Genomic DNA, 24,834 nt, shown 5'->3' with positions numbered 1-24,834 from the left:
AGAACATTTCAATGAGGATTTGAAGTCAATTTTCAATTTATCCATATTCAAAATCACGTTAAGATTCATTATGTCAGTCTTGACATAAAATAAAATGTAGTTTAATTTCACAAATCCACCCACAGTTTACTCATTAGCCTTAAGCTTTCACTTTACACCCATTGTGATGAAGAACTTCTAAGAGGATAGATAGATAGATGGATGGATGGATGGATGGATGGATGGATGGATGAACAAGTCTGGCTCTGCAAGCCTGCTTGTATGTTGCCACTGAACTGTAAACTGCAAAAAAAAAAAAAAAAAAAAAAAACATTTCGGCAATTACACAAAAATAATTGACTAAGAGGCCAGTGCTCCTTGCCAACACAAGCTGGCCGAGGATAAATGAGCTCTAGTATGAACCAGTCAAGTGCAGCTGGGTCATTAGGGCAGCCTGATATCTGAAACTTATTGAGTGCTGCAGTTCCCAGACCTTTACCAGCAAACTGAGAGCAATTTTCATAATGAACACGTGAGAGGGAAGCAGGTGTGAATCACTTTTGAAAATCAAGAATAATGAAAATTCAACCAGTTTAAGCCTACAGGCCACCCACACTTTGGTAGAAGCCGATAAAACAGTAACCCTCTGTAGCTTCTCATCTATAACCATATCAGTTGAGTCTCTAAGTTCAGGTCAGGTATCCACCACACATCTCCGGCTGGACAAAGCATCCTTTCTTTCTCCAACTGCAGGGAAAGCAGGACTCCCATGGCCAATTCTTCCAGAGTCCCATTAAGCCATCAGCAGTGGGGCCGATCGAGGTGTAACCTCTCCGGCTTGACCCCATGGCTTTATCCCCCCACACCTGGAGCGGACCACACAGGGCAAAAAGCCAGAGAGTGAAAAGGGGCAGCCAAACTTGGAGCATTTCAGATAACCACTGCTGATGAGAACGAGTGAGTATATTAGCAAGCTCTGGAAGCACTAAGCAAATAACACATCTTAGGGTGGGACGAGGTCATACGCATCCTGCAACATCGATGCAGACACCCACACGAAAACCCTCTCTTTATTCCCTGAGGTAACCTGGAGAGAAGAGAACTTGGGGGGGGGGGGGGTCAAAGCAAACCGGAGGGCTTGTAATCCTACCTAAGCTTGAGATCTCTCTTGAAACACAACCACAAAAGAAAGCAAAGGGAGGGGAAAACCTGAGGCTAACCCAAGCAGCAAGTCAGACAACAATAAAAAGTCGACAGCCTATATTTAACTGTGGTGGGAATTTGGTGAGGAGTATACAGGAACACTTTGAATGCATGATGAAGGTCAACTGGGTCTGCACTTCCTCCACAGACTGAGCAGCGAGTTCGCTTGACTGTTTTCTCCCCCCAATGTCGACGGACAAGGGGGGAGATAAGCATTGTTTCCCAAAACAATGGGCCACTTCCAATAGCCCCCTCCCCTGTCCACAGACTCTCAGAGACTGGCACTTGTGCATACTGTGAGAATACAGTGTGTGAAAGTAAGAAAAGCTGTTGAAAACTCTAGAAACGGAAGGTTGTAAGAAAAAACTGACATTTTTGGGCTTTAGGAATAAGCGGATAAGTTGTGAACACTCCAAACAAACAATGGCGAGTGGTTTTGTAGTTTCAGTTTACCAGCATTCATCGAAACAAAACGCATGGTTGTTTATCTGGATGGTTTCAAATTTTTGTGAGCTTTCAAAAGTTTTCAAAACCATCCATCTATCTATCTAGCTAGCTAGCTATCTAGCTAAAAATGGCTGGGTTTTTTCTTTATGATGAACTTTTCAAATATCTGTTTTTATAAGTGAGTCATTGTATCATTCACTCAATTCATTTTGAAATGAACAAAGTGACTGTTTATGAGTGAGATCAACATCAACTCTTGCTCATGGGATCTTGCTTAAACAGCATTAACTACAATAGAAATGTAACCTCAAAGTTAATAAGAATTCCATATTAATTTCCAATTTGGATAAGACTTTGTTTCAGTAAATTTAGTGGCACTTTAATAGCTCATTTTTCATCCAGACTGCTCTCTGTACATCATGCCCAGCCACTTTCTGCATTGGCAAGCATGGGGACACTTTGTGCCACACAGCTGAGCTTCTCAAATATCACTCCAACCATCCCACTCAAGGCTTGATGAGGTTTCATCACTGTTTTGATTGAAAACAAAACATCCAGCAATGAGCATTTCAAACAGCATTTTGTTTTGATCTCAGTTTTATCCAAGCCTATATGTTTTTCAGACTGAATATGATTGCAATGCATTACTGATCGTTCTAAAGTGCAACAAAGCCTATAGGCCTATTTTGAAAAAGGGGTCTCTGAAATATTTGTTCTCTGTGCTCGTATAGTAAAAAGATTAACCTTTTGTTGACTCTGTGAACTCTTTGAATAGGAGCCTGAATAGGATATCGGTTTTCTGATAAGGGAGTCATAAAACTACAAAGACAAACTATTTGTGTCAACTTTTAATCAGATCCTGAGATTTTACACAAAATGGCCTTTAAAAGGCATTCAATGCATCTGATTTATGTGAGGCTTTCACAATGCTTTGAAAAGAGCCGAGTGAAAGAATTAAACAAGGAGAACTTCCAGAGCTCTGAGGCTCAAGTGAAAGTCAAGTGCTTCTTGAAACTAACAAAAGATTCTTAGTCATGCAATGTTGCATGAATCAAAACAGTTCATTGAAAGATAACATTATTAGTGCTAAAATTGCTGCAAATAGCAAAGCAACTGAACTTCCCTGTCTTGGATGTGTTTGTTTGCTTTGCAAAGGCACTGAAATATTGCTTCTCGCTCACTGACCTTAAAGGAAGCAGGGTCGGACAGAGCGAGGGCTTGTCTCCTCAGTTCAGCTATAGTCATCTGACATTGCTTGCACAGATCTGACTTAGCCTCTTCCCTGTCGGATTCAGGGAGGCTCACGGCTCCTGCACCTTCAGGTGGGGGTCTGCTGGCACACCTTTCCTCCTCCGCTGACAGTCTCTTCCTCTGGCTCAACTCAAGTGAGTGTGAAGACTCTCCGCTGGAACAGCCTTCCACCTTTATGAAAGACAAGTTCATTGCATTTTACTAATTGTTTATTATATTATAATAACAAATTATGTAGCTTTACTATTGTTTTAATACACATAATAGTGTAAATAAACTTTCTAAATGTGTTGCAAATTACACAACAACAATTCACAAACAGCAAACTTTGGAGCTCAAATAGAATACTGTTAGTTCTCAGCATCAGCTGTTTATCAGAGGACTTACAGTTGACCGACTGATCTTGAACTCTCCTCGCGCGTTCCCCTGTGTTAAATCCATCATCTCGATAATTGACCAAAACGCGGACATCTAGTGCACTTTATTGCTTCTCTGTTTGTCTACACTCAATGATTAGGAACACAGTTCATGGATAGTCAGTGGGAGAGCAAAGGAAAAAAGCACAACTCAATTCCCGTGAAGTTTTGCTTTGCTTTAGTTCCATGACGACGCACGTACGCGGGAGAGAAGTTTGACTGCTGTCAATGTGCGCGGCTCAGTCACTTGGATGGAGGGGTGGAGCTGAGCGCTCAGTAGCTAGTCAGACTCTGTTTCAGAGAGCTTAGACTGCGTTTGTACAAACAAAAAGTGAAAATAATATTGATTAAAATGAATTAGCGAATTCACAGTTTGATCGATTTTGAGTTTGTAATAGTGTGAGTGACTCATGTGATCTTATCAAAATTGCTTAAAATCATTACTGCATGTCTGGTTCATAATAAAAAAGAAAAGTAAAACAAATATTATTGTAAGTAACAGCCTATGCACTCATCCTTCCCATTTGTAATTTGTATGTATGTCTATATATATAGAATTTAAACATAAATTACGTCATCTTTTATGATACAGTTCACTTGTGTTGACTTTGGGATTGCGGGTCTGTTGGAGTCTTTTGTTCATTACTCTGGCGCCACCCTCTGGTTTTTAACTCAACTGCATCTTAGAAACATCTTGGTTTGCAATAAATTGTGTGAATGTTTGAATATTTCATTACTCATCTCTAAATATTTTATGTCGAGGTTGTATATGCTGGGATCACGTGACATTAAATTGCCATCCAAATACTGTCAATCTCCTGCCTCAAAAAAAAAAAAAAAAAACATTCAGTCCTTTGTCTGTGACAGCGCAACTAGTCCAATAAACCATCAATAACGGACCGTTTAAGGTGGGCGAAGAAAACTGCTAAAACAGAAATTTAGCTTTCGTGACCATCTATAATATTTGTAGCATATAACTTAAACAGAACCTTTAGTTGAACATTATTGTCTGTTTTGAGGACCGTATTAGTAGTTTTTAGTGGTATTAAAAAATCTGATTGATATGTTTTGGCTTTAAGTCTTTCTCATTTTTATGATTTAAACGGAAAACGTTGTGGTACTAGAGTTAAACTACTAAAATCAGACGATCGCTGAGAAACTTTTAATCAAGCACAAATTCACTTACAGATAAAAATATATATATATTGTTCAAAATGAAGGTCTTTATCTGATATACTTACTGTATTGTAATGTAATGTATTTAGTATGTTTTAGGGAAGTTGCTAAAAGCGCAATTAATGGAAGAGAGCTGTTCGTGGTGCTGAAATTAACAAACCGCTACATCATAACCATTGAAAACTTAGTATTCATTTTTAAGCGACAGAACCCACGTGGAGTCTTCAGAGCTCTATATGATTCAACTTGTGGAGTCTTTTGTCCGTTCTCAAAGGCTTACCTTGGCTTTTCGCTTTAACAGATGACTAGTAAATCCAAAAATGATGTCAGCGTCCACGAAAAACGTCCCCAAGTCTATCAAACTGGGCTTCTGCTTGTCCGACCCAGATGACCCGTTAGAGTTTTGTAAATCCATTGTGCAGCTCTGGATAAATTTCCTCGCCCAGCTTACAGAAAACGTTGAGAAGTCATCGCAGTGCTGTGGAGTTCCGAGTCATTTTACAGATGGTTCTCTCTGATTCCAAACATCGTCATGGTCTTATCCAGAGGTTCCTTCTCAGGTACATCCAACTGTTGACTCATTTAGATCGTCCGGTTTCTGTTCCAAATTACTTGCCACGTATACTATCATACATCCAAATGTTGGCACTCGTTAAAGCACGCAGGAACCCCATATAATCCATAGTTGATCCACACGCTCATGGCATACATCCTTGTGGGATAGGCTGTCCACGCCTTGCCATGTCTACACTGCAGGTCTAGGACTGAACTCGAGCAAGCCTGTTGAGGAGACTACCTCGAACAACTCCACCTCTCTCTCTCTCTCTCTCTCTCTCTCTCTCTCTCTGACATCCTCGTGTCTAGTGTGGTCCCTCTTCCGTTTGATGCTCATCCAGTGCGCGCTGCTCGCTGCAACGCGCAACATTACACTGGAGAGGGAGACTGTAGTAGCTTACAATTCGAATTGAACAAATTAAGAGAGTTTCAGACAGTTTTTCTGTGATGTGGTAAGGTTGGGGGTGTTGGTGGGGGGGGATGAGATGGTCCATGTCAGGAGTTGGGGGTTTGTGTGGGCTTTCAGAGGGGGGCGGGGTGATTTGAGTTCAGGGCTCTCACAGCCTGGGGGAAGCGAAGCGGGATCTGAGGCTCCGGTACCATCTTGCTGATGGTTGGAGCTGGAAGAGACTGTAGGAGGGATGGGAGGGGTCCTTCACAATACTGTTGGGTTTGCTGGAGCATCATGTAAGGAAAATGTCCAGGATGGAGGAGAGAGGGGCTCTGATGATCTAGTGCCCCTGTAGGAAGTAGTGAGGATGGTTGGAAGGAGACTCTATTCAGCCGGCTGAGAAAGTGTAGGCACTGCTGTGCATCTTTGGAGAGTGACATGGTGATGGTGGTCCAGGTGAGATACTCTGTGATGTGCACCCACAGAAATTTAGTGCTGCTGACTTTCTCAACAGTCGAGCTGTCAATGCTCAGTGGGGGCTGGAGTTTTTCCTGAAGTCCATCTTATCCTACTTTGTCTTACTCACAATGAGGGACAGGTTGTTAGTGGCACCACTTCCTCTCTCTTGTGCGTTTCTTCGCTGTTGCTGAAGAGTCCTACCACAGTTATGTCATCTGCAAACTTGATGATGTGGTTGGAGCTGAACTTGGCAGTGCAGTTGTGGGTCAGCAGCATGAAGAGCAGCGGGCTAACCACACAGCCTTGTGGAGCACCTATGCTAAGTGTGGTAGTGCTCTAGGTGTTGTGGCCGACACTGACTGAGGTCTTCCAGTTAGGAGGTCCAGTATCCAATTACAGAGGGAGATGTTTAGGCCCAGAAAGTTTAGTTTATTGATGAGCTGTTGTGGGATTATACTGTTGAATACTGAACTGAAGTGGATGAACAGCATTCTAACATAGGAGTCTTTATTCTCTAGGTAGGTAAGAGCCAGGAGGAGGGTCGAAGAAACAGCATCATCTGTAGAGCGGTTTGGATGGTATGCAAACTGGAGCGGATCGAGTGTGTTGAGTGGGAGGGGGGTTGATCTTGTGCATTACTAACCTCTCAAAGCACTTCATCATGATTGGAATTAGTGCTATGGGACAGTAGTCGTTTAGACAGGACACAGGTGATTTCTTTGGTACCGGTATGATTGCTGGGGATTTGAGAACAGTGGGGACGACTGCCTGCGGTTCAGCGAGGTGTTGAAGATATCTGTACAAACCACCTGTAGTAACACACTCTCCTCTATGTGCACTAGACACTGTTCACACACACTGCTTTGTGTACATAATCCCAAAAATGACTCAGTAATATGTCTATGTTCACATACTCATGCATTACAAATCATCTTGCACTGTTCCCCAGCCAAGATTTATATATATATATATATATATATATATATATATATATATATATATATATATATATATATATACAGTATATATAGTATATTTATAGTCAAAATCTGTCAGTATAAGCACAGTATTTATGTGGAGCATTCACATAGTTTGTATTTTTTCGTTTATGTATAGGTAAACATTTACTTATATATAGTATATTTATAGTCAAAATCTGCCAGTAGGTTAGTTGTGTATAGGTTTATACTGTTTCACTTCATTGATGTATTTATGTATTTATGTATTTATGTAGCGCCGTGGTCCTGTGAGGCAAAATATTTCGTCCCACTGTATGTCTATACATGTATTTTTTTATTTTTTTATTTTTTATAAGCCATAGTTACTTTTCAAAGCTGTAGTTTAATCAGTGGATCCTCTGCAGTAAATGGGTACCGTCAGAATGAGAGTATAAAAAGCTGATTATCAGCACGACTCCAGTCCATCAAGTGAAAAGCTGGGTGCTTGTAAGAAACAAATCTATCAAGACGTTTTTATCATAAAACCATTGTTTCAGCTAAATATGACTTTTCTGTCCATAAAATTGTTGTCTCGTCTGAATCAGGGGAGAAATATGCAGAGATCAATCACAATTTACAAGAGAAAATATTTAGTAGAAAAAAGTAGAAACACATTTATTTATTTATTTATTTTTTGCTTCACAAAATATCATTTGATGAATTGAATTGGTGTGGATTATTGTGATGTTTTTATCTTATCAGACTCTCATTTTGACGGCACCTATTCACAGCCAAGTGTTTTATGATGGCTTTGAGGAAGTTATCTTCAGCAAATTTTATTTTTATTATGTGATCTGTTCGTTTAAATCTGATTCTTATTTGAGAACCCACATGTGATATCTACACTAAAAAAACAACAACAACAACAACAACAACAACTACATAATAATAATAATAATAATAATAATAATAAATACATAAATTGCTGGATAAATTGCTAGCACTGGGTAAAATATGGATAAACCCAGTGGGTGGGCACCCAATCCCTAGGTTTTGTCCATATTTAACCCAGCATTTTTTAGAGTGTAAGGGTGTTTTAATAGAACACAAGGTCTGTGCACTAGACAATATAATCTCATCATATTTTAATAGATAAACAAAGATATTTCATTTAATTATTTTATTCATTGTTTTAAACCATTGTTTACTGGAAAGATACAATATGTGGCTTTCAAAGTGACAACTGTCAAAAAGTAGAATGCTTGGCCTTATTTGTTTTTGAGAAACTTTTGAAAATGCCACGTATTTATTTATTTATTATATGTTTCCGACATAAAATGTCTTTTATAGCGTGCTGAGTGGCGATGAAAGGCTAGTTTCAAAACTTGCCATTATTTTTGAACGCCAGATCCTCCAACACCAAAGCGGATCCACCGAAAGGGCTCCCTGGTGCGTGCTTTCTGAGCAGCCGAATGCAAAACCGGTCTGTTATTGAGCAGCTTAAATACGAAGCTTAATACGCAAGATAAAGTCGGTTATTTGCTGGGCTTTGAAAGCCGAACACAGGACATTACTGCTGCCCTCTTAATAAAAACTCTTATCTCGAGCATACAGAGGAGCATGCTGTAGATAAGCAGGCACGCATTATTGCAATAATATACTCGTTCCTGTGGACTGTCTTTTGAAGGAGCTGGGTTTTGTCGGTGCGATTAAAGAGAATTAGGCAGTTGACTGTTGTCAAGTCTGATTGTGAATTGGAAGTGATACTGGCTCATCAGCTTGGCCCAATATACAAAGTCGTAAGTTGTATTGATAGCCAGCAGTGTTTCAGATTAGTTTGGATGGGGAAGGGGGTCGCTCATGCATTAGTCCTTCAGGGCCTCATGATTACAATCCATTGTAAAGGTGATTTACCACGTACACAAGCCTTTCTCTCGCTCTCCTCTCCAGGATAGCACAGGGTCATCCCGACACGATGATGAAATTCCGCAGATCTGGTCTCACGGGAGCGCTGCTCGACATCTGCTGCCCTTGCGCATGTACGCGAATCGCTCCGGGCTTCTCGTTAAGACTGTTGAAATATCTTCCACCCTGACTCAAAATACTGAGCTCTGCCAGTGGGGTGCGAATATTGAGCGTTTAGCGAATATTGCCGCTATTTAGGACGCGCCTCTGAGATCAAGAAGAAAGAAAGCGACTAGCGCCTGAGAGGAGTCGGATAAACAGAATAACTGATTGGATTGAGCGCTCATGAATTATTTATCAATAACAAGGGACAGCAAAATATGGTTGCACTGAAGCGTTCGACTGGAGCGAGTTTTTGGAGTGAATTATGGGGGGAGCCATTAAGGCACAAACAAAAAGGTTGGGGTATCGAGAAAACTGCACGTGCATATTGAAATTTGCAAGTTTAAGTCAAAGTGCGCATTTTCATCTGGCATTAAAATGATACAAACATTTGCGACAAAAGTACAAACGAGCCGCATCTGGGCCTAACTGGTTTAAGCTGGTCAATGGCTTTAGTCAGCTAGTGTCCTAAGTGGTCAAAACCACGCTAAACATCTTTGCACAGTGATCATGTTTCAGGTGTTTTTTGATTTGTTTGTTTGTTTGTTTGTTTTTGTTTTTTTTTGGGGGGGGGGGGTCAGCTGGGACATGACTCAAAATACCTTGTTTGTTTGTATTTAATGACTCAACAACAGCAGTTGAATAATGTGCAGCATGATCAAATAAATTTTAATAGTTTTGTCTTTTTATTATTAAAACGAATGTACTGTAGGCTATATAAAAATTCAGTTATGTAAACACGGATGCTCTTTGATAAAATGTCATTTGTTTGCTCTGTATGTGCCATGGGTTAATCTTTATGGGATCCATTTTAATTTGCAATTCATGAGATGTTTCTCCAGTCCCCTCTATTTTGCCCCTCTTGATTACAAGACACATGCACAATCGATTTGTCCACAAACAGTTTGATATGTGTACAGTGGGTGTTTGATGCACAGCTTGGAGCCTCTCTATATGGTGTCATCGGACTCTAATTAAAAGCAGGGTCACAGGTCGGTCGTTCCCCTGCTTAATGAACTGATGGAACTGTTGAGACGCGATAATTGTGACTATTGATTTGCATGACAGTTTGTGCTCATCTGCGTTTGTTCGCTCTCGTTACTTAGTCGTGCCGTTGTCAAACCTTAAGACAAAGTGTTAGATCTTAAGATTCGGACAATTTAATCATGTGTCCAAGCAAAGGCCGTCAAAGGTCCCCATGAGACTTACGAGCTTCAGCACCACGGACAGCACACCACTGACGACACACTGCAGCCACCGGTCAGTTTGCTGTGTGGGTGTCCTGTTACCCTTAAGATAAGGAGAGGGTTTTGATGGAGCATAAAGCTGATATATGTTGACAATGAACAGGCAAAATTAAAATACATGTTAAGCAGCTGATTACAAATCAGTGGTAGTATTAAAAGTTACACAGGGGAACACAAGAGGGCACAAGAGATAAAGACATCAAAGTTTTTTGGTTTTTTTTAATGTCTTTAATGTGTCAGACGAGCTCATACAAATGATATAATTATATATATATATATATAAAATAACAACAATAATAATAATGTAATAATAATAATAAACAGACAAATTAATAAAAATGTTGAAAATCTAAAAGACACTGTAATAATTAGGACTAACTTATACATATAAGGTAAGTTACAAACAGTTACAGTTATAAGTTACAAACAGCAAGTAGGCTAACATATTGAATAAAATGTGAAAATCTGAAGTAGACTGTCACATTGGTGGCCACGTCAAATAACCGTCAACACGTCAATATATATATATTCAAAATGAAAGTCCAAGCTTTACGCTAAGGAGAATGATGTCAAAAGCATACGCTACGCTTTGAATTATAAATGAAAATGCGTATACATTGCACGCCAAATACAAACAGAAAATCGTGCCATTGATACGCAGAAACTAACTTTGGCGTGCATATGATGCATATGGCATGCAATTTTGTGGTGTGAATATGATCCGTATCTACCCCACAAACCTTATCATATGCAGGCCAAAGTCTATTGATACCCACTTTCATGAGATCGGGTTTTAGCATTCAGCATGTCTTCATCATCAGAAACAAGCAATACTTGAAAATAATTTACTCTTTATAACAATTTAAACTGGGGTAAATGACGTCATAATGAAGCATAACCCCATCTCCAGCGTTGAAGTTTACACACCTGTTGAAACGTTTGAAAAGTTGTTAAAAATTTACAGATCTAAGGAATCGTCGCAAAGCACATTATCATCTCATCTTTGCTCTAAGCCGATGCCAGTGTCTCCCTGATCAAGTGGTCCTAAACATTTCACAATTTTGAGATAGAACTGTTGAACTGTTAAGAACCACTGCACCAGAGAGACCAGAAGAGACCCGACGGCATCCACATCTGAAGCTCTCCAGGACCTCCTCTTCAGCTGTGGGGCTGTCCACACAGGACGCGTTCCTTGCGAACAAAAAACATCATGACGGAGAGGAACGGAAACTCTTGACATGTGTTTCTAGGAGTTGAACTACGTTTAACGTTAAAAAAGCTACGCTTATTGTGGTAACGCGACGCTTAACGACATCTTAACGCTTGCGCCATAACTTCGGGAAGGTATTTCCTCTTTAAAAAGCAATGTCTCGATTAACAAATGTCTCTTGGAGCACCTGCTTCACGTCACCCATCCATCATAAGCGTTCCAAGACGACACAAGGCTGATTCTAAAGCGCCAACAGTTCTTCTGGAACGGCCTCAGCTCGTCGATAGACACAAGTTGTGTATGCTGTAAGTCTATTTATACCCGAGGTGCGTGTAAAGTTCACACTGGGCTTTTCATTCAGACTGGAATGACAACTCTTCAGGTCCGACAGGCTTTTCTGGGTTCCTGGGCAGAAAGAGTAATCAGCGCCTCATCTTACATGTCCGATTTACCTCGCTGTTCTCTTATAAGTTAGTTTAGTCCATATAGTCTTTATCATCAGCATGGTCTTGTAAACATAAAGTGGACCCAAAGTTTATTTGGCCACTTGAATTTCAGTGTATTAAATATAAAATATCAAACCAAGTGGCAGAAAACTTAAATTCCATGATTACATTTGAATCCTCAGTAGCATTCCACAGAGTTTTGTAGGCTGGTATTTAAACATTCTTGTGATCAAAGGATGGAAGATTTTAACCAAATGGAGTCATTCAGAGATCTGAGTCATCATTTATAGTTTTTCTTCATTATTGGGTTTTGATTATACAATGGCAATTGACAAACTGTTTGTAAGTCACTAATTATGAACATTTATATTTGTCTTTGTGCTCAACACAAAATCAAACGTAAGCCTGCAAATTTATTTTGTTAATTTGTTGGTTAATTTGAAAGTAATCCAAGTAAGTGATTTAGCAATAGCTTTGTGTTTGACCGTTTTAATTTACATTTCTAGCAATGAAACATATTTAAAACAATGACATCTCACTAAATTAATGTCATTTTTGGTTTATAAACACGTCGTTTTTGAAAGTTATTTCCAATTAATTTTACATTTTAAGGGCAAAAGCAATTTAAACCACTGTGAAACAAACTTTTTATAAACTTTAATAGTATGGAAAGACTTTACTGTCAGCACTAGCAGGGAGTCCCGGTCACCTCAGTCAGGGGCTGCTTCCAAAAGCTCTAAAATGCTGTATTTGGAAGCAGCATTCGAAGGCAGGAAGGCATCGAGGCACGTCCTAATAAAAATTCTGCTTCACTTTCTGTCTCCGGAGGTACCTGTTACTGATTGAATTTTGAAGGCAGCATAGATGTATCCTTCATCGCCCTTTTTCCCACAATCCTGTGCATTGCATTCAATGACATTTGAGATAAAAAAAAAAAGTAACAAAAATTAAGATGCCGTTTGGTGGTCAGTTTGTGTGTAAATGTATGTTTTACTGACTAACTTTCTGCTCTTTTGATTTTATTTCTAGTGAGAAATCAGTATTATAATAATTAAACATTCATTTAGTTGTCATCAAAACTCGTTCTATTTTGTTGTAGATCACTAAACCATTACGCTGCTTCAGAAGCCTGTCCGAAATCAGTTTCATGAAGTGCCTTCATGCAAAGACACTGCCTGCAAAGGCATTGCCTCATAAGGCAGCAAGGCAGTGAGGCAGCTACCTAGGCATTACCGAATTTTGTCTAATGTTGTACCTTGCTGCTTAGCTGTGTTTACGCACCCTTAGATGCTCCTTCAATCCACCGCTCCCGTTCTCCATGGCTCCTTCGCTCCTACCATTTGCTAAGAGCGCTAAAATCTTTACTTTTGCATATTCCTCACCTGAATGTTATAAACAGCAAATTGTTTGGAAGAATTTAATAATTCTTGCTCTTTATTAAATTGTCACTTGGCCGTCATTTGCTTTGCATTACAGATTGGAGACACACAGCTGACTGACTGAAGGTTTGATCGTCAACAAGACACCTTTTGCCGTGATTAGATCCAGATTCCAGGAATATCTTTGCTGTCTCAATGTAATGTTGTTTGAAAGTCCCTGAATGACTGGTCAGACCTGAGTAAACACTGCCGATGAAGGGGGGTGAGATTAAATGTGTGTGTGTTTGTGTGTGTGAGAGTGTCCTGCAGCTCATCACGGAAGAGGTGAGCTCCAGTCTTCTTCAGCACCTCCACAACATCATTACACCTGTACACAAAGAAAAGTGACATACAGAAAGACAAATATATTATAAGTCTTATGAGTCGTCTGTGGTCCACTGACATCTGTTTAATTGAATCTGTGTAAAACTAACTCGATTTTTAAATGGTTCAGAGATTGTGAGTGCTGTTTGTATATGCAAAAGTTGATGCTGGGTGAATTTAGGGTAGACTCTCTTTCTGGGTTACCATAATAATCTAGTCTCCAGAGCCCAGCAAGCAGTGTTTTGGAATTATTATTATTATTATTATTATTATTATTTTTTTTTTTTTTTTTTTTTTGCCTCCATGATCAGGTTTTTAAAGGCAAGAATGGCTAGAATCACCCTGATCTAATTTGGGTGGAAAAAATGGACCAACTTAATAAAAATAATTTGTTACAGTCAAATTTATTAGTTTAGTATTTGCTATTCAATTAGTAAACTAAACATTTTGTTAGTCAATGTTTAATGTAGTTTATAAATTTGTAAAGACAGAAAACAGTGCAAAATAAATATGATCACATCCTATGTTTTTAATTTCTTTACATTCCCCTCATCTAACAAATAAATTAAAATATACATGCGATAAGACATTAATTTTGACTGGTTCATATCCGATGGTGATACATGAGTTACAATTATTTATTTATTTAATTATTTTTGATATTAACACCTTTCTTTCTTTCTTTCTTTCTTTCTTTCTTTCGATTTATTGTATATTTTATATAATAAATAAAAAGAAAGAAAATACACACACACACACACACACACACACACACACACACACACACATATATATATATATATATATATATATATATATATATATATATATATATATATATATATATATAAAACTTCTTCTTCTTTTTTTGTATACTTAAAGAAGCCTACTTCTGCTTTATCAGTTTTATCACTAATAATCATTGCTAAAGCAGATCACGGCTCAGGTTTAATAAATCAATGCCCATCGCACATCAGCGGCAGAAGTCTAGACACGCAGAGACACCTAAGAAATCATTGTAAACTTGATTTAATTGTATGTAAGTGTCATTTCAATTCAAGCCACAGGATAAGGGTGTGGAGCAGAGGTGCAGCCGGCAATTAATATTGAAGCAGGACTTTAAATTTATGATACTGTAGGTCCTGTCTGATTTTTAGGAAACTTGCTGTCATTGGTTGTACAGGCTTGATTAAAGCCTTATAGCTGTTTCAGTACAATGCAACAAGGTTTTTAGGTCCTTCTTTCAATGTAAGTCTAAGGGATTTTGTTTTATTGTCCACCAGATGAAAGTCTACTCACTTAGAAAACTAATTTGAAAATGTATTAACAAAGACCAAAAATTAAACCTTCTTAGGAGTCTTATTAATCTTAGTAGTATGACTTGTACTAATATAATGCAGCAGTCTTATTTAGTATCTGGGTGTAGTTGTTCGCTTATCTATTTCAGGTACTTCAGACCTGAGTTTGGCCCTCCCCAACCGACCTCTGACAAATCTGGTGGCAGTCACCCTTCCAGTTTGTTCTGTTTCTCTTCACTAGTCAGAGTATCTGCCAGACATGAAACTTGAATCAGGTAGGGCTGGTTTAGAGAACACACCTTTCTTTTCTCTTGTTCCCCCTTTTTTTCTATAATTTTGATTTTTTTTTTTTTTTTACATCTTTATTTTAGAAAAGTAATAACAGATCCAAGCAAATCTTGTACGCCCAGAAATCCCGCCAGGAAATGTCACCCTGTGTCACTGTATATTTAAAGAAAAGCGTTTTCCATCAGGCTCTAATGACTCAGAGCGAGACCGAAAGCTGCTCCCAGGTCAGTTGAACCTGTCGTTGTTTTTAAAAGGGGGCAACATGTTTGGACTTGTAACGCAAACAGAAAAGACGTGGAACTCCGGCGTTTCATTGACGACTCCTTAAACACAACTCTAGCAGGAGAATGCACATCTTGAGAACTGGACCACAACCAGATTTATTATTATTTTTCATATTTTTATTACTTTTTTTTGTAAATAAACTATTTAATGGATTTTAATGCAAATGAAGGCTAACATATATTAATTTAAACAAAGTCTCCAAGTGATTAAACTAATTAAGCATTTCTAATCATTTTGTCTTTCGACACTATGCTAATTTGTAGACACCTCCTTAAGCTCTCTTAATGAGGATGACACCACGTGTAGATCTGATCATGTGTTGCACCACAGAAAGAGAATAATAAGACGTTTAGAGGCTGTTGATGGTCCATAGAGGATTTGAGTAAAAAGGGGAGATTTTGTCCTAGTTTCCTGTGTCGTGGCATAATTTGCTCTGTAAGAAAGATTATAATGTGTTCATTAAGATTCACATTTTTAACATTTTTATAAAATATGTTAATTGCCATATAGGCCCAGGTTCTGTATTGTGTCATCTGGCTAACATACTGGCTAGTGGCACTTAACACAGCCCTTCAGTGGGTGACAGATATTCAGCAAATTATTTATTTATTTATTTATTTATTTATTTATTTATTTATTTTGCACAAAATGATCAAAGTATGGATTGTGCATTGTAACAGGAATGCTTTGAATAAATTATAAAAGTAAAAATCCAGTTTAGAATGTGTAATCTTTGCACATTGGTTTGATATGATTTAAGTCATGGTCATATGCTTGTTTCATATGGATTTAATTAGAAATTTCTTTCCTAATGAATAATAATGACAATACAAATGCCAAACTATTAATGCCTAATAACTACCTAAACTACCATAATTTTAATGATTTTTTTTTATTTATGTTTTTATCACACTTTATTTTAAGGTCCAATTCTTGCTTTTAACAAACCATTTATTTAAATCTTTTCCCTCAATAAACTCTTAATTTGCTGATTATTAATAGTTAGTAAATTGGTTGTTATGTTTAGGCATGCAGAATACAGTCATGCAGAATATTTGCTTCATAAATACTAATAAACAGCCAATATGTTTATAATAGGCATGCTAATGAGCAACTAATAAATAGTGAAAAATGGTCCATGTACTAAAGTGTTACATTTATTTGTTATTGTATTTTATCAGGACAGGTGTATCACCCTTACATTTTGGACTATTGGACAATTTGCTCTCTAAATAAAAGTCATAATGAAATTTTAATTAAAACATGCTTATCATAGGAGATATGTAAGTTATTGTTGATATTAATTGCATTTAGAATGCATTTTTATATGCTGAATTATTAGATGTTTTTTTTTTTTAATGTCATGAAATGTATCGGTGAAGTTGATGAATTAGTGTTTTAAAGCCTGTAACAGCGGTGTGATTTCAAAGGCTAATATCTTAATGTCACAAATTGCCTAAGGCCCAGGGCAAGCACTTAGGGGAAAAAATAAATAAATCTTTTTTTTTTTTTCATAGTGAGTCGGCCAATCATCAATTGAGATGGAGCATAAAAATCGCTTCAGCGGGTTCTCAGAATTACAGGGAGATCGGCAGTGAGATAAACGCTGTTTCCTGAATGAGTCGAGACTTTGATTTCTCATATTACTACAGCTTCACAAATGTGTCCATAAATTGGGGAAAAGGACAAAACTAAAAAAAAAAAAGACGAAAAAGAATAACTTTAGACTGTAACAGACCTATAAGCAATGTTTAAATAAAGCTTTGCAAGGAAAGATTGACATGGATGCTATAAACTGCTCTAGCGAACAAAACCAAAATGTTAATTGCATAAAAGGCGAACACTTTAGATGACTTGAAGCACCTTAGTGATGTCAGTCTGAGTAAAGGGAAGAAATGTGTTACATGATAAAAGACCTGTTATACAACATGCCCACACACAGCTCCACACCCGCGCACAAGCTAGGCAAAAACAACAACAAAACAGGCAGTTACAGCAATGCATTCAGTTACATATACATTTAAACAAGAATTCTAATGCCACACTAAACCATCCAGCCTTATAGGCCTGTCTACACAAAACACAAAACACACACAAAAAGATGTTTTGGAGAATGCAAGTCACTATACAGTTGTTGGTCCCCAATGCTTTTCAAATGGAAATCAATGGGGAGCAGAAACTGTTTGGTTACCTGTATTCTTCAAAATATCTTATTTTGTGTTCAAAAGAAAAAAGAAAATTCCTACAGGTCTGGAACAACTTGAGGGTGAGTAAATGATGACAGAGTTTACATTTTTGAGTGTACTATTAATTTAAGTACCAAATCAGCATATTAGAATAATATCTGAAGAATGGAGTAATGGCAGCTCAGAATTCAGCTTTGCCAGCAGTGATAAATTACAATTTAAAACATATTCAAATGGAAGACACACACACACACACCTACACAAACACACACACACACACACACACACACACACACACATATATATATATATATATATATATATATATATATATATATCCTATAACTCTATTTTTATTAATGAAATGCAGTCTTGGTGAGAATAGTAGGTTTCTTTCTCAGTCTCAGTCCTGAATATTGGCTTATCTAAATACACCTTTTTACCAACAAGCTTCAGGGCTTTGCTTTAAGGAATGTGTGATGTGTTTAAAAAAAGAAAATTCTCAGAACTGGGCTTAAAACTCGTCTGAAACAGGTATTTGGATATTGGTTTGGAGGAAGTGGCTGAATGGCAGATGGTCCGACCTGACTGACAGTTTGTGCTGTAAGGAAGTTTGAAGAATTATCTCGCGTGTAAGCATCTTTGACAAAGGCTTACATAGTCATTGCATAGGCGGGCATGTTGTGCTTTATTTCTGTTACCGCAGACCCAAATGCTTGTAGAAATATGTAAATATAAAAATAAATGATATCATATAATGTTAATGTTAAGTTAGTTTAGGTAAAGTACCATATTTTATAGTGTGACCAAAAAATATAATGTAACAATATTTGTTCATTAAGAATAATGATATGATGATTTTCATATATTCGAAAAAAAAAAGGTATTACTTTTTATTGATTGATTGCATTACATTACATGTTTCAAGTCCTTATGAAACCTAAATAAATGCATTTCAAAATTTCTAAGATTAAGTTTTAAACAGTGTTTTTAAAAATATAATCCATGGAGAACCTTAACACTGTGAATCAATTTCAATAGATCTCTTAAATATCATAGAAAAAAAGTTCAATTTTTTCATGGGCACTCTCATTTGTCATTGACCCACAAAAACAAGGATGGTCTATTGTGATTTCATGCTGATTTGTGGAGAAGCACAGCTTGGCTTTGTGGGATCCTTTCATTAGCACACACCACAAGCTTTTTAATGTTTTAATTTTACACTTTCTTGTGAAGTGTCCCATTGGGATGACCAGCCCATCACGTCGCCACATTGTTATACTTCAGGGTGTGTGTGGCCCAATAGTCCCACCGAGAAAAGAATTAACGACGCTGAAGATTAAATTAAAGCCCTGGTGGACCCCACGCCTGCTACGGCACATCTGGAGCTGCTACCAAACACCAGCACGCTCAAGGACATTTCAGAGACATTGTAGGCAAAGACAGTATTGTTTAAGATCAAATCGAGGATTTATCTACTTGATAGCTAGCCAACAAGATATTACGCCAATAATAGTTTACTAAACTTCAGAAGCTGCATATATAACATAACATAGCATAACATAGCATAACATAACATAACATAACATAACATAACATAACAAAACATAACATAACATAACATAACATAACATATAACATACAACAACATAACATAACATATAACATATAACATATAACATAACATAACATAACATAACATACAACATAACATAACATATAACATATAACATATAACATAACATATAACATATAACATATAACATAACATAATATACAACATAACATAACATAACATATAACATATAACATAACATATAACATATAACATATAACATAACATAACATAACATACAACATAACATAACATATAACATATAACATATAACATAACATATAACATATAACATATAACATATAACATATAACATATAACATAACATAACATAACATACAACATAACATAACATATAACATATAACATAACACAACACAACACAACACAACACAACACAACATAGCATAACATAACATAACATAACAACATATAACATATAACATACAACATAACATAGCATAAAGTAGCATAGCATAACATAACATAACATAGCATAACAACATAACATAACATATAACATAACACAACACAACACAACACAACACAACATAACATAACAACATAACTTAACATATAACATATAGCATAACATAGCATAACATAACATAACATAACATATAACATACAACATACAACATACAACATACAACATACAACATAACATAGCATAACATAACATAACATAACATAACATAACACAACACAACACAACATAACATAACATAACATAACATACCATAACATAACTTAACATATAACATATAAAATAACATACAACATAACATAACATAACATAACATAACATATAACATAGCATATAGCATATAACATATAACATAACATAACATAACATAACATAACATAGCATAGCATAGCATAGCATAGCATAACATATAACAACATAGCATAACATAACATAATAGGCAGCTGTGAATGATTAGTGAAACTTTGGTAAGCCGCTAATAATGTCTAATAACTGGTAAACAACTACAATTTTTTCATTTTAGACTATTGCAGCAACTATAAAGAGTATATAATACAAATAAATGTCCATTGATTTCTCCATATTTCCACTGCAGTTTAATCTGATTCTGAATATTAAGGTTGAGACTATGAATGCAAAGAGGCATCAAAAATAAAAATACATAAATAAAATAAAACGGAAGCTTTTGTGAAGGAGCTGCCATAAAATCCGAGGTCATTAAAGAAGATAAAAAAATATGAGGCACCGCATGGCACAAGAGCCAGATTGAGGTAGTAAATACCTGCTCCTTCCCCCATACTGAGGTTAATAGAGCTGGTGTAAACCCTAATGCCAACTCCTTGCTTTTTTGTAAAGAATTAGATATGCTTCATAACTCTGTCTCAATACATACAGACCAAACAACAGCATCAGACCAAATAATCCACAATTTATGAAATGCTCAAAAATCTTAATGTCTTAATGAGAATTAAACTCTCAAGACATGTGGTTCATGGTTCATTTGTGTGAATATGGCAGTTGTGTTGGGTCCCCACACAGTGTCTCTGTTAACTAAAGAGTAAGAAATGCTCATTTTATCACCAGAAATCTTTTTTTTTTAAAGAAGATTCAATACATTTTCATCTAAATTTACATCTGTAAATACATTTAAATTTAGTCATTTTGCAGATGCTTTTATCCAAAGAGACTTAAAATTTGGACTAAGAACTGATGATTTGGAATCATCTTTTTCAGTGACTGACTGTACTGCACTCTGTGTACTTGCCTGAATGAAACCTGACTGGTAAGCGTCCAGTTTGTTGTTCTGTGAAAAGAGTCTGAAAACAACTCTTTTGAGGGTTTTCGCTATGAATGGAAGGAATCACAAACACTGGGAACAGAATCCTGTAAAATGACATGTCATACTAATTCAAGTAGAGTTATCATAGTATAGAATAACTTTTTTATGGAAAAAGACTAAATTATGAGATTCTGTACTAAGTTATAGCTATTAGAAAAATCATGGTTATGAGAAAAATTTTCTTTTTGACATTTTATATCATAACAATGACTTCCAATAATTCCTAATCATTATAATTGACTTAATATCTCAAAAATATGACTTTTAATGTCATAGTTAGTAACTCACTATTTTGACATTTTATGCCATATCACATTATTTTGCAATTTGTTATCTCATAATTATAGTAAATATGCTTACTTATTTACAGTTATCTCATGCTTTTTATTCCAAAATTATGTTAATTTTGCCTTAGTATCTCATCGTTTTGAGTGACTTTATATGCCATTATTATGAGTGTTAAAACATAATTATGTGTTAAAAGTGTTAGGACATTTGATGTCCTAATTATGACTTCCTATATCACGCTTTTGATTTTTATGCCATATTTATGACTTTGCATCTCATTTTGAATTTTTATGCCATGACATGACATGTCTCCTAATTTTGACATTTTGTGCTATAATTATAACTTAGCATTTCATAATTTTTACATTTTATGCCACATTTATGACTGTGTATTTCATATTTTTGCATTTTTATGCATGACTTAGTATCTCAAAATTGTGACTTTTTATCCCATAATTATAACTAAATATCTCATAATTTTTTCATTTTATGCCATTTTTATGTCATATTTATGACTGTTTCTCATAAGATTAGAATCTAAGCCAGAATTATGACTTTGTATCTAATAATTTAGACTTTTTGTGCCATATTTATGACTTCGTATCTCAAAAGTGATTTTTATGTCATAATTATGTTTAAGTATCTCGTGAGTTTAACTTTTTATGCCATAATCATGACTTCGTATCTCAAAATCTTGACTTTTTATCCCATGACTTTTTAATTTTCATCTTATAAGTTTACTTAATTTCTTCTACCTTTTCTTATAATTAGATTTTTTAATAATATGATTATGACTTTTTGTCTTAATTATGTATAACCAAAGTTTTTTTCTGTTCTTCGGTGAAAGAAATGGGCTTTATACTTTATGTATCCAGTATAGTGAGAGTTTATAAGGAATATTTGTGCTTTCCTAAATTCACATTGTTTCACACTACATGATTCTCTCTCTCTCTCTCTCTCTCTCTCTCTCTCTCTCTCTCTCTCTCTCTCTCTCTCTCTCTCTCTCTCTCTCTCTCTCTCTCTCTCTCTCTCTCTATATATATATATATATATATATATGAAGAGTTCAGATGCAAAAGCCTCTAAATGCCATTTGAAATTTGCATCTAAAATTAGGATTTTTATCAAGCTCCTATGCTTAGGTTGAGTCATTTTACTTTAATGGCAATGTGCAGGTCCTTTGCCAGACTATTAAAGTGAAATAACTGAACATAAATATAGGAGCCTGATAAAAATCCCAATTTTAGATGAAAATTTCAGATGGCATTTAGAGGCTTTTGCATCTGAACTCTTCATATATATATATATATAATTATATAGTTTTATTTTGTTTTCTTTATTTCTTTTTCAAGCATCAGTAACGTCATAGACAGATTTCTGATAGCAACAATGTATAAATGTTGGAAGAAATCCTGGGACTACTCTCTGCGTCGACCTCAGCATTGGCAGGTTTGGTGAGGCGAATGCTCTAAAGCTTTTAGTATCCACTTTGGTGACACGGTTGCCTCTGTACAGATAAAAACAGAGGCAACCAACCCCGAGGCAAATTTTCTTGTCCATTACTCAATTTACATATTGTTTCAGTAATTTTACATGTCATTTATTGTGCTTCACTGTATTTTTCCTCAGGTTCTAATCATTTCAGTTGTGTCATCCTTCACTGGAACACCTTTTATGGGCCGACTGAACGTGTACTGACTTGTTTGACGAGTGATGTACAAGCAAGTTACGTGTTTGTTCTGCCTGTGTTTACGTCATTCTGAACAACAGCTTTGACAAATTAAACAGTTAAATATGGAAGACAGAATTTGATTGTAGTATAGCAGTTTTGTGTAAATAAATATATGTATTTTTACACAGTGCTGGGTAAAATGCTATAATCTATGTGTTTTTAAATAAACAAATATGACAAATATATGATTCTATCATGCACACACTGCACTTACAAAGGCCACAAAATCGTTCATGTGACCGGAAGGATGACAAACTGCCCTCCTGCGATCAACAGCGCCCTCCAGAGCATGTCTTCAGGCTTCACCCCACATTTTATTTTGATACTTACCCCATAAAGTACATTAAAACACAATGTTAATGGCTACTATTTTAAATCTTTTGAACCCATAATTATTTACAGTATATATATATATATATATATATATATATATATATATATATATATATATATATATATATATATATATAAATCAATACAAATTCAATAATATTGCTGGCCTCTTCAATGGATGGTTTACAACAAAGGCAAAGATTCCCTACAATTAGTTTATAACACATTAGTATTAACATTAGTATTTTGTCTATTGTTTATACTTAAATTATATAAAAATAATATAATATTATTTTAAGGCAAGACACTACATTTAAATAGGGTAAAGATAAATCGAATAATACTAATATAATAGATAACACAATAGTTTCTCCAGTTGATTAATCACAGCACGTTTCTGATCTTGTTTAAATGTGAAAAAATAAATAAATGTGGAAATTAGACAACTGCACCAATTTTCAACTAGATTTGGGGCTAATTTGCATACTTTCCAGAACAGAAATCTGTATTGGATTGCATTGGATAAAGCCAGGTTTCCTTTTCACATATTACAATTAAAATGTAAATAGATAGACAGATCGATTGGATGGATGGACGGACGGAATCACTAAAGTATCTGATCCTGTCTGCACTTATATTTCCACAAACATTTTCTTGTGAGGTATGTCATATGAACAAATACTCTTTTAAAAAATCTTCATGTGATGAACATGTTCTGTCAAGTTTAGTGATAATGTCAGGCGATTTGCAGGCAACACATATGTGATATTTATGAAAGCTTCAAACACAAGCAGTATTATCTTTGGTTGAATTTAGTTAAAATATATATATATAAATATAGCTCTTTTCAAATGGACATATTTTTTGTAGACTGAGAGATGGGTGGACCTGAGGTTTTCTCTAAAAAAGGAAGGGGAGTCAGGGGGATTATGTCCATTTTAGGGGCCGTCTGTCTGAGCAGCGGGACGTCCCCTCAAGTGAAAGGCAAAGTGCAGATGATTACGCTTTTTAGAGAGCAGGAGGTGGGATGAGCAAATGTTGTGAAGATGCAGAATTCAGACTGGATGTGCACCATGTTAGCGGGGGGTTATCGAGGGGCACGCTCGGGGGATTTTCCCTGTTTAAACACAGAGAGTGGCCAGATTTGCATGACCTCCATGTCCTAATTAAAAACGGGTGGCTTATCCTAAAAGCGCATAAATATTCATGTGGCCCCAAAGTGCCGTTACATTGGGCCACCATTGTTAGGTGAACAGATGAGCTAATAGAGCCATGCGGCTGCTTATAGCTTGTTGAAAAGATTGCTTTAATCTCACCATTTTTAAAAAGAAATCCCTCCCAAGCCTCATGACATCCTCCCAGTGAATAAAGACATGGAGGAGGGTGCTGCCCGGGCCTTGTTCAGTGAATCAATAGAACAGCAGGGGCCAAAGCAGCCCAACACACACACACACAC

General features: G+C 36.2%; 1 protein-coding gene across 2 annotated transcripts in view; it reads right to left on the bottom strand.

Moving 5' to 3' along the window:
• kif26ab (kinesin family member 26Ab) overlaps nucleotides 1-5,148 on the bottom strand; it is an 85,527-nt gene extending 80,379 nt beyond the window's left edge. Inside the window, exons 1-2 of one of the 2 annotated variants that reach the window (XM_052581318.1) lie at nucleotides 4,753-5,148; nucleotides 2,815-3,051 (exon numbers count right to left, since the gene is read on the bottom strand). In XM_052581318.1, coding sequence (XP_052437278.1) covers nucleotides 2,815-3,051; nucleotides 4,753-4,887 — 372 coding nt within the window. In that variant the 5' untranslated portion in view covers nucleotides 4,888-5,148. Of the gene's footprint in view, nucleotides 1-2,814; nucleotides 3,052-3,267; nucleotides 3,491-4,752 lie in introns of those variants that run through there. The other variant, XM_052581320.1, reaches the window with a different exon arrangement.
• Nucleotides 5,149-24,834: the final 19,686 nt, after the last annotated feature.

This window comes from Carassius gibelio, chromosome B17, assembly GCF_023724105.1.
Source record: "Carassius gibelio isolate Cgi1373 ecotype wild population from Czech Republic chromosome B17, carGib1.2-hapl.c, whole genome shotgun sequence".
Classification (NCBI taxonomy): domain Eukaryota; kingdom Metazoa; phylum Chordata; class Actinopteri; order Cypriniformes; family Cyprinidae; genus Carassius; species Carassius gibelio.
The sequence above is the reverse complement of the archived record's forward strand: the minus strand, read 5'-3'. Positions and strand labels throughout refer to the sequence as shown.